Genomic DNA, 16,492 nt, shown 5'->3' on the forward strand with positions numbered 1-16,492 from the left:
TGTATTGTATGTCAGTTATACCTCAATAAAGCCATTTAAAAAAAACAATGGAGTCTTGAAGGATGTTTAGACTGAAGTAGTATCTTTTACATTTGGCAGTGAAGGAGTATTTTGTGACTTGGGTGAGGGTAATTCCTCATGAGTGGAATTTTTTCCCTCTCATTTGAAGGTAGTTAATTGCTGAGCGCTGTGCTCATCCAATTGGCATTATCAGTTACTATTTATTGAACACTCACAGCTTCGTATTTTTATTGTACCAGGATTATATAAATATGGAAATTGTACTCAATTTTTTTTTAATTTTCCCTTTTTTTGTTGTTGCTCTGTCTCCCCCAGAGTTGTGTGGCTATTTGGAGGAAGAAGAGGAAAGTACCACCGTTCAAAAATTTATAGACCATCTGCTCCATAAAAAAGTGGTGGATTCTGGAATGTTGGAAGATCTTGGAATGAATGGAAACCAAGACAAGCAGCAGCAGAAGGATCCTCGTCTTACCATGGAGATGAGACATAAGCAGGTGGGAGGGAAAAACAAAATTAAAATGGGTAACAGGAAGCAATCTTTGTGTAGCACATTTAATAAGCTTAAATAAAGACTTAGGCTTTATTATGAAAAAGAGTGCCATCTGTGGTTTGGTTAGAAAGAATAAAAATAAAATAGAACTTCAGAAGAAAAATAATGCTCATAAACTGAGGACAGGAAACAATTTATTTAAGAAAACCAAAAAAAAGAATAACTGATTTTGAACAATGGAGTGGTGAACTAAACTTTATTAGTTTGTATATGGTACTATCTATTATAAATATGTAGATTGGTTTTCTTGAATTTGATTTTTGAACTGTGGCATGAAAATATTAATATCATGAATATTCTAGTGAATGTTATAATGATAATTCTTTTCCAGAGAACTGAAAAATTCACTCATTTGGTGATTATAATTTGAAAGGGAGGACAGATCTGAATTAAATCTAGTTCAGCTGTTTTGAATTAGAAAGGCATATGGGAACTTTCTTTTCTTCAAAAGGAATAAACAGTGTGTTATAGGGAAAAGATGTGTCTCAACTCTTTGTAGGGGATCTTCAGGAAATCAGAATGACCAAGTCTTTTCCACATGTCCAGAACTAAGACTGAACTAGAATGAATGTCTGTACATTGTATCTTGTTTTTTTTATAACCCTGAATTTCTGATTGCTTTAAACTATTAAGGTGTGCCTAATCCGCACTGAGGCTGTTAGAAAAAGGGTTAGAAGAATGGTTCTACTTCCGGTTTATGATAAAAGGGAGGAGAGAAGGTTCAACAAGAGATTGTCAATATCTACAAGTCTTAACATAAGTAGAGAGTAAGGTAAGGGTAAAGGTCAGTGAAGCGGGAGGTAAAGGAACACTCCTTAATTCATAGCTAGAAAAGGCTCTGGAAAATTAATAGGTTTGAAAAATTGTGCTTATTCAGAAATATCTGTGAAAGTCATGGTTTTGATTTCCAAATATGAGCTAGAATCATTAATACATTTAAATAACAATAGTGAATAGTGTTGTGTTCCTCATAGCAGTAAATCACTGTTGTATCTTTGACAATGTCGTCTCCCCAAAATACCTGTATTCTTTCTTAAATTATAATCAGCATGCCCACAGGGCCTCCATAAGCAGCAGTAGTATACACCTTAGAAAATTTTAGGGGTGGGATATCATTACTAAATAAGAATCCAGAGCTTGGCATCTGACCCGTAGATTTTCAACTTTTCCATGGTGCAAATCATTGTCAGAGTTCTGGGAGTCTCTCACCTGACTTCATCTAGACTCTTGTATTGGCTCTTACCCAGGTGAAAAATGAGTTTTTCGTATTCTTCCAATGAACAGTGGGCTCCTGGACCAGAATGTTTCAAACTGGGCATATCATGAACTTGAAAATGTGTTCTAAGCTTTTGTTTTATCCTTTTCTATTTGAAAGGCTGTGTTTCACCCTCACTGTATTCTCTTTAAGGTAAAAGAAAATCGCATGAGACGTGAGAAAGAACTGGAGCGCCAGAGAATGGAGAAGACCCTGAAAAAATCAATCTTCTTAGAGGCTCAGTATTTGGTACAGGAAGAGAAGAAAAAGAAGGCTCTGGAGGCCAAGAAAGAGGAGGAGGGGATTCAAAGGGAGATGGTAAAGTTGCGGAGGGAGATAATTGAGAGGAGACCCACTGTGGAAGAAGCATGGAAAATGTAAGCCAACTGTGGTGAGCAGTGTGGAGGGTTTTTTTTGTCTAAGCAGTCGTTTTGGAAGTTAAAAATATGGACATTGTGGTAACAAAATACAAAGAAGAAATCACCCACGATTCCACAATCTTAACAAATTAACTGTTTACATTTTTCTGTTTCTTGTGGGTCTTGATCCCTTTATATATTTAATTGTAACCATAAAGTACATTTATTTTGCTTGTTTTAATTAACACATTGCCCAGAGTCCTGAGGTCTCAGTTCCATTGAGTTCCTAGACAGTAATTTATGTAATGACCTTCCCCCCATCTGATAAGCATTTCAACTATTTCAGGTTTTTCACCATATAATAATGCAGTGAGCTTCCTTAAGCATAGAGTTTTTTACACCCTTCGGCGTGTAATTACCGATTTAAATGGTATAGGCTTTTGAAGACTCTTGAAACATTGCCAGATTGCTTTCCAAATGGGTTGTACTTATTTACACTCTTGCTGGCAGTGGGCCAGTTTACCACACTCTTAGTAGCACCGGGGAGTACTATCATTATTTTTGCACTTTTAATAGGTATTGGTTAGTTTGCATTTCTTTGGTTACCTGAACAGTGTTAAAGTTGTCTGCTAATTGTGCAGACGCCTTTGTGAAGGGTGTGTCTTATCTTCTGATAATCATACAGAGTCATCCCTCCCAACCCCTGATAAAGAACAAGAATATCTGACATAAGAGGAAAATCAAAATAGTCCTCACAGGATGTAGTACTGTTGTGTATCCACATGCAGAAAATGAGCTTCTAAATGAAATAACTAGTGTATTTATTCTGAGAAACAGCACTGATGCATGAACTGCAAAACGCCTTGGAGCAACGTGCCTGAAGGGACGAATACTCAAACTCAGAGGCCAGAAAGACCTATTAGATAATCCCTCCCACCCCCATCAGCCTACACAGCTTTTACCCCTGTGGTCCTGATTGCTCTGATTCTACCCAATTTAAAACAGCTCGGCAGTGGACAGAGTGCTTCGCTCTTTCAAGTGCCAGGCTCAGGCCTCCTCCAGACGCCATTCCTTTCAGAAAGCAATCACCGGTGTTTTAGTGAGTTCTTGCTAAGGTCGACCTTACTTTTCAGATTGCTTTCAAACCCTGAAAAATCTAGGCTGACCAAAAATACATTGTGAAAACAAGTAACATTTGATGGTAGCGGGATGCTCTGCTCATAGCGGGCACTTGACAGATGCTCACTGACCACTCGTTTCTTTTAAAAGTTAAAATCTTATCCATGGTTACAGTGATTCAGATAACATGCTATGGTGCTAGCAGAGGAGCTGGTTTTAACGTTCCAGAAGGCAATTTGGCAATAAACAACAGGAGCCATAAAGTTGGTATTACTGCTTGACCTGGAAATTCTTCTTAGGAAAACACCCCCAGGAAAATGACCAGAAATCCAGACAAAGATTTGTGCACAAGGATAATATAATATTATTCATAATGGACATTAATAAATACTGGAGAAATTAATGAAAATGGTTATGCAATGAGACAGTACTGACATAATTGTCTGGGGTTTTTTTTCTGGACATATGGATGGCTTTTATATCTCCCAGTTTTTCACAATGAGCACCTATCCCTTTCATAACAGATACACATTTTAATGTTATTTTAGAAAATCAGATCCATGGTATTAGAACTATATTTCTTTAAATGGCCACTGGGATCTGCCTATAGCTGTCTAATATAACACTGTTATGGCATTTGGATAGAATCAATAAAATTTTATTATCAGTAGAGCTTTTTCATTTATCTGTAAGCTGTCATAAATCTGCTTCATTGCATACTTTCAAAATATCTCCTCTAAGAGATTTATTAATTATTAATTTATTAATTAAGGGGAAAAAAGGCAACTTTATACTGGAGAGGTCCCCTTAACCAAGCGATGGTTAACATCACCAATAATAAGATATAACATTGTGTGTTCCATGTAGATGAAAATATAGAGTATTCTGGCATCCCGTTCAACTTGAGTTTCTCTAAGTTGAAGGTGGAATTCAGACAGACAGACTTGTGTGAGTTTTCACAGCTGGTTTGTGGCCAGAGCCCATGAATCCCAATTTCTGACTAGGTGCTGTTTTTACTGTATTGTTGGTAGTATATAGACCTTCCACACATACATGTACATATACTTTAGTCACTCCAAAAAAAAGGGCAGTGACTGACTGTGAGCTTGCTTGAATTGGCATGTGGAAGAGGGATGACCTGGCTGAGAACGGATATGTGGGTGAGACAGAGGATGACCAGAGAGATGAGCAACAAAGTTACAGAGCAATTCCTGTCACCTGCCTGAAGGCTTTTTCCTTATTGTTATTAATTTCTGTTTTTTCTCTTTTCAACTATGTTAGAATTAATACAAATTCCACTCTCTCCTTACACAAGAATACCTGATTCTTTTAGTATTTTTCTCCTTAGAAACTTTGTAAAAGGCTCGGGTTAAAAATCTCATCCCTTTTTTTACCTGAGAGTCCTTTTTTTGTCCCTCTCTTGGAAAAAAAGAGAGAACTTATGTCTACATGTTGTTAACTCTCAAATTTTGATCAAAGTATCCCTTAATGGTAAAATCAATAAAAATACTTTACTAAAATATTTATAGGGCTTTCTACTTTCCAGAGTATAATAGATTCTTATTTTATTTAATCTACATTTTATAAAGGAATAAACTAAGGCTAAAAAAAAAAAAAAATCACCCTACAATGTAGTTTTAGAACCAGATCTAAAAATCTGTCTTCTGATGGAAAATTCAGTGTTCATTCCACTATAGTAGGTAGTAATTACCCATCCTTAAGTCTGTTGTTCATACATGTATTTTTTAAATTGTTAACAGAGAGAGGAAAAAGCAGGAAGAAAATTCTCCAAAAAATGCCAAAAAAGGCATGTTTCAAAATGATTATATTCTTCTGAATGAAGAAGAAATGTCAAAAGAAAGAAAGAAGAAACTGAGAGAGTTATTAATCCAGACTTTCAAGGAAAATCATCAGGTGGGAATTATAACCTCTCTTTTTTCAGCATTCTGTGACATAAATGACAGAGGGCTCCATCAGAGATGGGCCAGTGTCTCACTAAAGCCCAGCGGAGCCTCATCGCAAATACCAAATTGCCTACACTGTTGGTTCTGTGTTGCCCAGCTGGCCAAAGGCATGGGACAGTGCTCCATTCCCCTGTCTGGGGGCTATTCTTATAGATACTCTGTGTGATCTTGGGAAATCGGGTGTGATTTAGGGTCGCTTCCTAAATTACTCTTTTCAATAGCATGTAACTGCTAATGTAGATCTCTGGTAGGTTTTGAAAGCTTGGCTTCCCCAGTCTTCTGGATTATTCAGAATTATTCAGAAAAGTCACTTGCCTTCTGGTAGCTAGGATCTTAAAGCAAGGATACACTTCTCCTTTTTATGGTCTGCATTTTTATTACTCTTTTCTCCTTTTACTTTCACTTTTTGTTAAAAAAAAAAAAAAAGGTTAATTTTTATTGACAGATGGGCTTCCTTTCCAGGCCATCTAAGCAGAAGTTTCTCTCAGTGAAGTGGGATTAACAGTAGTATGCATTTGGGACTTATAACATTTCAGGTGAAAGGGATTAGTTGGAATGTTTGTAAAATGAGAAGGTTGGATGAGAAAAGATAAATATGGATATTTTATATTTCTTATAACACCCACCCAGACCCTTAGGCTTTGCTGAAATTCAGTGAAAGTTAGTGAAGTGAATGCAGGAATGCACAGATTTAACAAGAAAAAAGACAATGTCAAGATGATATTGAGGGAGCTTGATAAATATAGGACAGACTTAGAGAAGTCCTAGAAATCAGTAACAGGAATTTGAATATAATATTGATAACTGGGATATGAGCAAAAGTGTAATCTAAACGATTTAAAAAGAGAGAGACATGAGGTGCCTAGGTGGCTCAGTCAGTTAAACATCTGCCTTTGGCTCAGGTCATGATCTCAGGGTGCTGGAATGGAGTCCCGTGTCAGGCTCCCTGCTCAGCGGGGAGTCTGCTTCTTTCTCTCTCTTGTGCTCACTCTCTCTCTCTCTCAAATCTTAAAAAAAAAAAGAGAGAGAGACTATGTTTGATGGAGGCATTTTGGACTGACGAGCAAGATATAATTATTGAGATATAGAACAAAAAGAGCTTTGATCAGAATTTTGGCTTTAGGATTAGCGAGGGAAGAGTGGCAGGAGGAAATGTTGGGAGTTGGGATTAACATTTTGAGAAAGATTGGCAAGGACTCAGATGTTGTATCCTTCACGAGACAGAATTGATGTGTTCTACAGTAACAGTTCAGATTTCTGAAGGAAAATAGGAAAGGAGATAGTACTCAGGGGGCCATCTAGAGAAGAAGTGAGGAAATGTGCCATGATACGTTATCCAACCAATGAGAGATGAATAAGACATGTGTTTTCTAGAAACTTAATTTTTAAATTTCAGTGAAGTTCACTGTACAGGAAGAAATAATACATGTTTTTTTTTTTTTTTTTTTTTTAAGATTTTATTTATACATTTGACAGACAGAGATCACAAGTAGGCAGAGAGGCAGGCAGAGATAGAGAGAGAGAGAGAGAGAGAGAGAGAGAGGAGGAAGCAGGCTCCCTGCCAAGCAGAGAGCCCGATGTGGGGCTCGATCCCAGGACCCTGGGATCATGACCCGAGCGAAAGGCAGAGGCTTTAACCCACTGAGCCACCCAGGCGCCCCACATGTTTTAGATAGAAGTGGCTAGCTATGAATTTTAGACACTTGTAAAGAGTTTTACAAAATTAGTGGTCTACCTAAAACAGATTACTCAGTTTAAAAAAACCAACCAGTGTAACTTAAAAATGTGATTATGAATAAATTATCTCCACTCCTCACAGATTCTGCTTGATCTAAACCTACACTATATTGTTGTTAAGTTCTTATTTTGAAATAATTTTAGACATACGGAAAAATTGCAAAAACAAGACACAGAATACCTGAATTCTCTTCACGCAGCTTTCCCCAATGCTAACATCTTATACAAGTGTACCATAGTTATCAAAACTAGGAAATTAACCTTGGTACAATAACATTAAATACCATTAGCTAAACTATAGACCTTATTAGAATGTCACCAGTTTTTCCACTCTATCCTTTTTCTATTCCAGGACTCAGCCCATGATTCTGCATTAGAGAATGCCTAGGAGTATATAGCTAGGACTCAGTCCATAATTTTGTTTCATATAGCTGTCATGTCTCCTTTGCCTCTTCCAACTTTATGACAGCTCCTCAGTCTTTCCTTGTCTTTTGCGACCTTGACATTTTTTAAAGGTACTGATCAGGTATTTTGTAGAATGTCTCTTATTTTGGGTTTTCTTATATTTTCTCCTGCTTAGATTGAGATTATGCATTTTGGGCAAGATTCCTACAAGAAGTGATGCTGTGGCTTCTCAGGTTCATATTGGGGGTACGCAATGTTTGTATGCTGGGTTTCTGTACTGTAAAGTGTCTTTGATTTTTATTTTTTATTGTTTTTTAATTTTTTGAGAGAGATTGAGCATGAGCAAGCATGAGTGGGGCAAGGGAGAGAAGGAGAAAGAGCAGCTCAAGCAGGCTCCATGCCCAGTGCAGAGCCTGATCTCACAACCCTGAAATCATGACCTGTGCTGAAACCAAGAGTCAGAGGCTTAACCAACTGAGCCACCCAGGTGCTCCTGTACCGTAAAGTTAGTATATCTCCTTTGGAATGTCTTAGAGGAGATATTGTAAAACTATGCAAATACCCTGTTTCTCCCTAAACTTTGACTTGTTAATTTTAGCATCCATTGGTAGATCTTGCCAATAACATTAATGTATTTGTCTAATGATGATATTGTATTTCCCTCATTTCTTCTCCATTTATTTTTTTTTTTTTTAAAGATTTTATTTATTTATTTGACAGACAGAGAAATCACAAGCAGGCAGAGAGGCAGGCAGAGAGAGAGGAGGAGGCAGGCTCCCCGCGGAGCAGAGAGCCCGATGCGGGGCTCGATCCCAGGACCCCGGGATCATGACCTGAGCCGAAGGCAGAGGCCTCAACCCACTGAGCCACCCAGGCGCCCCTCTTCTCCATTTATTAATTGAAATGTTTCTAGAAAGAAAACTTGTCCTTTCTCCCCATTTATTTTTTCATTTATTCAGTTATATCTTTTATCAGTATGGGCTCATAGATATTTATTTTATTCTGTGGGTAATCTATTACCATCATTGTTTACTTTGTTACTCAGATTGTTCTACCTTTGGCCATTGGGAAATCTTTCAGGTTGTCTTCTTTTTCTTTCAAAATTCTTCTGTCCTTTTTTGAGCACTTTCTTTTTGGCACTGTAGGACATTCCAGGCCCATCCCTGTTCTAGCCTTGGAATCAACCACTTGTACATGAAATTCTGGTTTCTTTATTGGAGAATATTATTTAGAAACTCAAATATGACAGTGCTGTGACTTACATATTCATGTACGAATTACTGCTACTGGGGTGTGACTACTCAGCAGACAGAGCTGGGAAATGCGTGTATACTAACCCAGACATATATAGACATTATATGTATTTCTGTGTTTGTCTATCTATATACAGATTAAAATCTGTGAGTCATACTGGTGTCTTGAATTCCAGTACAGTAACACAGGGTCATCGTATCCTTCCCTCTTCCTTATTTATAACTTCTTTCTATAACTATCCGTATGTTTATTAAAATAATCATGAGTTCATAATGATGCCTTCAGCCCTAATCCAGCACCACACGTTTCAGTGTACCCTTTCCCCTTGCTTATTTATAATTCCTTTCTTTGGCAGTGAGAAACCTGGTGCTCATTATCCAAAATATATTTACTTATTTAATCCTGATGCACTATAAAAGTAGTTTCAGAATTGCTGACCCATACTGCTATGTAAACAAATTTACTAACCAGAGTACAATATTTGTACATTATTTTCATTTTCAGTCATATTCAGCCAGAATATTATTACTTAAGTTAGTTCTGTTCTTCCCCTTCCGCTTCAGTGTGATTATGTTATTCATTTGCAGTATGACTAGTGAACCTATAATTTTGATTTCCCCCATGTATGTGAGTGTAACTGAGACATGGGGAAAATCCACCTGCCAGACTCCTCAGGCTTTTATGTAGACTTGGCTGGAGACAGGACAGTCCTCTGGAAATGCCACGGAGTAGCAGGTTCCCTGGGCTCATTACCTTGGCCCCAGTCCACATCTCCTCGCCTGGTTCTAAAAGAGCCTAAAGCTGCTCTTGGGTAATGAAACTTGAACACTCAGCAGCCTAAATATGACCACAGGATAAAAAGGGGGAAAATGCCTAGCCGGTTTGCAGTGAGCGGCTAGATAACAGGAAACTCTTGTCAGCGCCCTCAAAATGGTTCACTGGCACAAACCCAACAGCAAGCTATATAGAGTATTTGTAGGAAGACTTTAAAGAATCTGTTTCTAGGAGGAGTTCCAGTTCAAGTTCCTTTAATTCTTGTAATTCCCTGTGCTTTAACTGTGGATTGTATTTGTTCCCGCAAACAATCTCTTAGCATCATGTGTGGGCCCAGTCATTCAATAGGAGACTTGTGAGAGAAGCAGAGCTGGCCCTTTCATCCCACCAGAAGCTCAGGTGCAGTGGTGTCCATGTGTCTTTCCCACATATTTCATTGCCTGGTCTCTTCGTTTTATCAAAAACATCTCTTTTTGTATAGAAACTTTCTACTTCCATTTTCCATCCTATTTTCTCTTTGATCTTGCAGTGAAATCTCTCGGGGAGATGCAGCAATCCTCACGTCATTGCTAATTAGCAGAAACAACAAGGGATTAACTATGAAACTCTTATACTATTTGGGAAATGGCCCTCTTAATTCTCACCCTGTTCCAAAATACATTTTATGTTTCCTTAGGAAGATGAGAAAGTCTGTGATCTCTTGCTGCTTGTGAAAGTTGAAGAGAACAATGAAAGATGGGTTGATACTAACTTAAATCTTAATTCTGTGAGGGAAGGTTTTTGGTTTGCTTATGGTTGGGTTTTTCTGTTAGTAAGATACTAGTGCCCAAAGGAATCATTGCTTAAGGCATAGCACCTTCTAAACCACCCCCCCCCCCCCCCAGCCCAACTAAACCAGGGGAACATGAAAATACATGGAAAAGAAGCCTGGATTTTTCTGACAAGATGATGAAAACTGTAGTTAAGCACCTCGATTTATATAGCACGATTCATCCCCAAAGATCTTCGTTCTGTCGGGGCTGCCTACATGCCACTGAAGTAAAGCCATTTCTGAGTGGAAATATAGCAACCATCCTCTCTCTGTCTAAGGAAGGAAATGAGGGAAAAGCCTCTTTGCAAATAAAACTGGAGAGAAAGAAATGTCAGGCAGACGTGAAGGACATTGGGATTCTAAGCTTACTGCCAAAGAGCGAGTGTGGTGCATTTTAGGAGAGTTTTGAAACAGTAAATATTACTTCATACAGCTAACTCTGGGAAGTTTCCAAGTAAAATTTTATCAGCATTAGTAAGGAGGTGGTTTATTCTGCTGTTCTATTCTGTCTTCCCCCTCACCCTGTGAGTCACTCACGTTTTGCATTCTCCCGGAAGGGACAGTGAGGGCCACTTTACCAAAACATCGTGTTGGTGTTTTGCTTTTCAAAATGCCGTGGAGCCATTTTTGAGCCAGAGGTTCCAATTCATGTATAAGTAATTTTTTTGTCTTTTTGAGAAAATAAAATAAGAAAAGATAAGAAAATAAGAAAAGAGCCTTTGACATAAATGGAGCCCATTCCATAAAATTTTACAGTATAAAATATCTTTTCTCCTAAATACTAGACATTTCAGGTGAATATTTTTAACGATCTTGAGAACCACATGGGTAGAAACAAATGACATCATATTGTTTTACTGTCAGACTACCCTGGAGGTGAACCTAACATTTGTCTCATATATTCCGAGGTGAGCTGTACTCTTGGCTTAGTTCGAGTGTGTGTGGCTGGGAGTGGGGGAGAATGGGCAGGGAGTGGGTGTTGGTAGAGGGGGAAGGAAGTCTAGAAGAAAAAGGAAGAAAGGAAAGAGGTCATGGGAAGCAGCAGGTCTGCCCTCCCTGAAAACTGGTCTAAGCTACGTTGAGGAAGGAGGACTATGCTAAGGAATAGTCAGGTTATAGGTTGTATTGTGATCATTCTTTGAAAGATCCCAGAGAGTTTTGCTCGTTAAGAATTTACTGCATGGGGGGCTCCTGGGTGGCTCAGTGGGTTAAGCCTCTGCCTTCGGCTCAGGTCATGATCCCAGGGTTCTGGGATCGAGCCCTGCATCGGACTCTCTGCTCAGCAGGGAGCCTGCTTCCTCCTCTCTCTCTGCCTGCCTCTCTGCCTACTTGTGATCTCTGTCTGTCAAATAAATAAATAAATAAAATCTTTAAAAAAAAAAAAAAAGAATTTGCTGCATGGTACGATTAAGCAATTCCTTCTGAAATTGTATTATTTCTGAAGTGAAACAGAACTAGATTAATAAAAGCAATATTATTGATTAAAGTTCTTAAGAATTTACAAAATGTCCTTATGTTGGCAATACATACGCACACATTTACTGAGTGAAGTGATAGAATGATGTATGGGCTTTATTTGTAAATATTCCAGAAAAAAAATGGATGAAGGAGAGAGAAAATAAGGTCAGCAAAATGTTGGTAATTTTTAAAGCTGAATGAGGAGTTTATTCTTCTGTTCTACTTTTGGGTATGTTTGTTCAATTTCTATAATAAGGGTGTTTCTTGTTTTTGTTTTTGTTTTAAGTTTAAAAAAGGAAGGAGACAAAAATTTAAATACCGAAGTTAAAAGAGCTTTACATCTTCTGGTATATAACAAAAGTAGCTTTTTTTCTGTAACCAGTGTTAGCTTTTCTCATAGATTTGGTTGTCAAAGTTTAGGCCTCTAGGCTTTTCCATGGAACCAGGCATTGTCTAGGTCTTAGCACTGTGTGCAGAGAACTGAATGTATTTTTCCCTAATGTAATTAGTTATAGGAGTGTTTATGCTTTGAGGTGGGGGCACTACAGTTTCCTCTCTTTTCTTTGGGGCATAATTATGAAAATCAGGAGTAGGATTGGTCGCAGGATACTCCTTCTGAAGGGCATTCATTTTGCTCTGATCGGATCCTCCTCTCCTCAACCCCTAGGGACTACAGAGGTTCCGTGAGGCTTTTGCCTAGCTGTAGCAGTCCCCAAAAGGAAAAAAGTTTCTTCCTTACATAGCTATAGACCCCCTATTCCTTTGGGCCAGGGAGCAGCAAGGAATCACCCAGCAAGGGTCCTTGGGGGTGTGTAGCTTTCTTCCAGACGTGGAGGCGAGCCTTGGCCAACTCCCCTCGACCACTGGTTGCACCACAGTTAGTTCTGTTCAGTAGAAATAAATTGTAAACTTGTTGACATTTTTGTCCTCTTTACAATGCATTGTTTATTTTTTCATGACTGAGAATTTTGATGTAATTATCACTGAGCTTTCTGACAAAAGGGAAATAGCTGAGGAATTTTGATGAGTTACCCACTTCATTAATCAGAACAAGCATCTCTAGTGACAGGGTTAGAATTACAATGAAGATTAGATAGCAAATTGCTGTTCCACCTAACGTCAATCACTCTCGGTGACAGCAGTGTGATTACACTTCAGGGAAGAGCTTTTCTTGCCAACAAAAGGAGGGCAACTCCAGTGCAGGTAATAAATTTAGCAGGGCGAGCTGTCATTTCTTCTCTTGAGTGGAATCCTTAACGATCAAATGATGTTTTGTGGAAGATTTTGAGAGGAGAAGAGCATTTCCCTTAAAAACTTTCTAAATTTCGCTTTATAGTATTTTATTTTATAAATTATTAGAGATAATGTATTTAGGAACAGTTCTTCCCACCATGATTTTCAGAATTTTACTTACCTGTAGAAAACCTTAATTTTCACCCCTACTATGTTAAAGTTAAAATCCATGTTTCTATTTGAAAATCTATCAGAAATAAAACGTGGTGCAGAAATAAAGGAACTGGGTAAGAAAGGGAAGGAGGTCAGCCTAGTCATCCAGCTAGTTAAAACATTAAATTCTGAAACAAAACTTATTAATTAGAATGTATTAGACAGTGTATTCCTCTTCCAACCCGATTATGCTATTCAATAATAATTCTTGTTTCAGAGAGCAGAAGGATAGAGCACAGTTGTCGCTCCAGAGTGCAGTACTGAAGAGGAGAAGCAGGCCTGGGAACAGCAGGGACTCAGCTGGGGGGAGAGGTAATAGAAGGAATAAATAGCTCATGACTATGGAAGTATGCCACTTCTCATCCCTTCTAAATAAAAGCAGAGTGCTGGCATCTTCCAGCGCAGACAGGACTGAGAATATTCTCCTTTCCCAAATATTTTCCTCCAGCCACATTTATGGGACTCCCATTTGCCTGAATAACGTTTGCTATGAGTCAAGAATAACTAAGTGGCTATTCTTGGTTCACACTTGTATTTCTTCATTTAAATTTTAATGGGATTGCTCTTTTGAATAGACAGGAAAAAACCAATAAGTCGATTTCGAGAAAGCAGTTGCTGTGAGTCTGTCACTTTGCTGTTACCACCTTCTACATAGTAAAACTGAATTATAGACCTTTAAAATTGATCATTTCCCTTTCAAAATCCAAACATAACTGTTTTAAAGAAATATATTGACTGTAGCATTTATGAACTCAAATTTTCCCCTCTTAAATTCAGTTTTACTCTAGAGGTGCTCTTCTACCGTAGTTGGTTATGTACTGACTTCTTTCTCTTTCAGGATAAAAGAAACAGAGATTTTTGCCCTTCATTTTTAGAAGACTTTTTGCCTAATAGTTTGGGTCATCAGGATGCCAGAATGTTTTGGTTTTAGCCTTAGGTGTACCACTAACTTTTCACTCTGTGAATTTAGTCATTAACCCTTCTCTACAGGAAGTTCAGCTTGGTAAGAAATCATAGTAATACCTGCAGTCTCTCTGTTTTATAATGATGGTCTATGAATTAATAAAATGCATATAATATTGTGCTTACAGTAATGCCTCAACTTAATAGACAAGGAATGTAGAAATCCAAGAAGCACACTATTAATAGTGTTATTATGTTTATACTATTTCATCATTAGATATATTCTAGGAGTTAAAATTAGAGCTAGCTGTACATCAAGGAGTCTCTTAAATAAATTTGGTAGACAGAGGGTATTTTCTTTTGCCAATGGCACACAAGTTAACAGTATATTTTTTTCATGCTGTATTTTGTGGGTTAGACCAGCAAATAATAATGCAGAAACTCAACCTGGCAACTATGTGTATGTGTCTTTTCCTTTTTATGACTGTAGGCATAACCTGTATTCAGCAAATCTCCCTTCCTTCCTCCATCTCTTCTCTTCTTCCCTCACTTCCAGAGGATCTAAGGTGAAGGTCTAGACAGTATGCCCTCATTTGACATGACAGAAAGGGAGTGAGAGCTTTTTAAAGTTTGCCATGGTTTCTCCCGATAAATAATAATAAAGAAGATTTTGTAATTTGTCTAAATGGGAATAGACCTGAATTCTTGTGTAAGAAAACATTCCTAGCCAAATGGGCTGTTCCTAAGAATTCTAACATATGCTCCCTTAGGTTATTAGTCTTTTAATTTATTTGCCCTCTTTCCCTACAACCTCTCAAAAGAGAAATTATATCTTAATTTTGTTCAGAGTTTCCCAATTTAAACCCAGTGGTGGCTGCTTACTAGATGTTGAAATAGTGAAAGGTAAGTGTTGTTACACAGATAGAAGCAGTTAATACAGCTGACCCCGGGAGAGCTAGCAAGTGCTTGAAGCTGGTCATCAGGTCCCCCTCTGCCTCCCACAAAGTCACTTACTGTGAGGTTCTTTTCTGTTGTATTGCTATCGACTCTTGGTACGACTCTCAGATTTTCCATTTCCATTCATGGGACCCAGTCCCCTCCTTCTGGAGGCTCACAGTCTAGTGGAAACCAGGAAACAGGTAGTTATAGTACAGTGTAATGAGTGTTTTGATGGAAGAAAGCAGAGGTTGCTCCAGGAACACAGTAGAAGGATGTTTATATTTGGGGAGAGTGGTTGGTAACAGGAGAACTTTCAGAGAGAAGTGAGTCCTAAAGTAGTCAGTCAAAGAAAGGGCAGAAAAGGGGACTAAGAAATTAGTATGCACATAGGAAAGTGTTAAACAGTGTGGTTGATGTAAGGCCAAGAGCTGAAAGTTACGGGATGTAGTGGGGACATGAAGTTTACTGTGAAGGTTGGAGATGTAGGCAAGGGCTAGATCTCAGAGATTTTCTTAGACTAGGACCATGAATAAAGTACTTCTCTGGGGACATCCTCAGGCTCAGTGGAACTTACTGTCAGATGCATGTCGTGGAAGATCCCAGACATCCCAGGCAGCTGGTCTCTAGCCACTCGCCAAAGCTCTGTCATGGTCAGTGGTGGCTCAGCTGAAGCTATCTTGTTTCCAGGCACCAGCGACCCCCATTCTGTCCTCCAGGGGGTCTTCCACATTCCCTTGTGCAGGACATCAGCGTGTTAATAATAGGAATGAATTAATCAGTTGGTATTTTAAACTCCAAGACAAACTGGCAGTCTTACTGGAAGCAGTTGTTTCAAGCTTTTCAAACAAGTCCCTGAACTTGGGTCTTAGATGTGACTGTGACTCAGGCTCTCCATAGGATTGATGCTTTACAGGGAGAACTAAGTATTGGAGTTTAAGTTATGAGCCTGAGAGTACCTCAGCTGCATGACTTGAATATTTGTTGTCATTATTAGCATAAAGCAGTTGTACTTTGTTCCCTTCCATCAAGGCAGCTGTTCCTAGATTTGCAAGAAAAAGTGTGAGGGGGGAATCTGAGGCGACAGCTCTTGGTATTAGATATTAGATACATGAGTGCTCATCAGTGGTGATTTTCCACATATTTCTGTTGCAGTGTCAAAAACGATATTTTTCTGCCTGGCACAAGCTGATTCTTGATCACAGGATTAAGCTGGGAAAAGCTGGGACCCTGTCCGACTGGAAGTTTCAACTGAAGGTCCTGAGGGCCTGGAGAGACTACACCAGATCCCAGAAGTTGGCGCGGGAGACTGAAGCCATGCAGAACGACCTGAGGGAAGAAAACCGGTACTGTTATTTGTATCATGAAAGCCCTGGTGTGTTTAGGGCATTTTTCCTCATGAAGAATTCTGAAATAAGCTCTAAAAAGTAGATCATCCATTATAAAATATGGTTATTGCTGTTTTTTTTTCCTCTAGAAAAAAGTTAGAAATTTTAACTG

The 16,492-nt window shown here is 38.5% G+C and overlaps 1 protein-coding gene across 3 annotated transcripts in view; it reads left to right on the forward strand.

Annotated features, from left to right (window-relative positions):
* CCDC191 (coiled-coil domain containing 191) overlaps nt 1–16,492 on the forward strand; it is an 89,831-nt gene that overhangs the window by 16,877 nt on the left and 56,462 nt on the right. For all 3 annotated transcript variants that reach the window (XM_046001294.1, XM_046001295.1, XM_046001296.1), the window contains exons 5-8: nt 337–515; nt 1,980–2,203; nt 5,065–5,218; nt 16,148–16,338. In XM_046001294.1, coding sequence (XP_045857250.1) covers nt 337–515; nt 1,980–2,203; nt 5,065–5,218; nt 16,148–16,338 — 748 coding nt within the window. The remainder of the gene's footprint in view (nt 1–336; nt 516–1,979; nt 2,204–5,064; nt 5,219–16,147; nt 16,339–16,492) is intronic.

This window comes from Meles meles, chromosome 4, assembly GCF_922984935.1.
Source record: "Meles meles chromosome 4, mMelMel3.1 paternal haplotype, whole genome shotgun sequence".
Taxonomy (NCBI): domain Eukaryota; kingdom Metazoa; phylum Chordata; class Mammalia; order Carnivora; family Mustelidae; genus Meles; species Meles meles.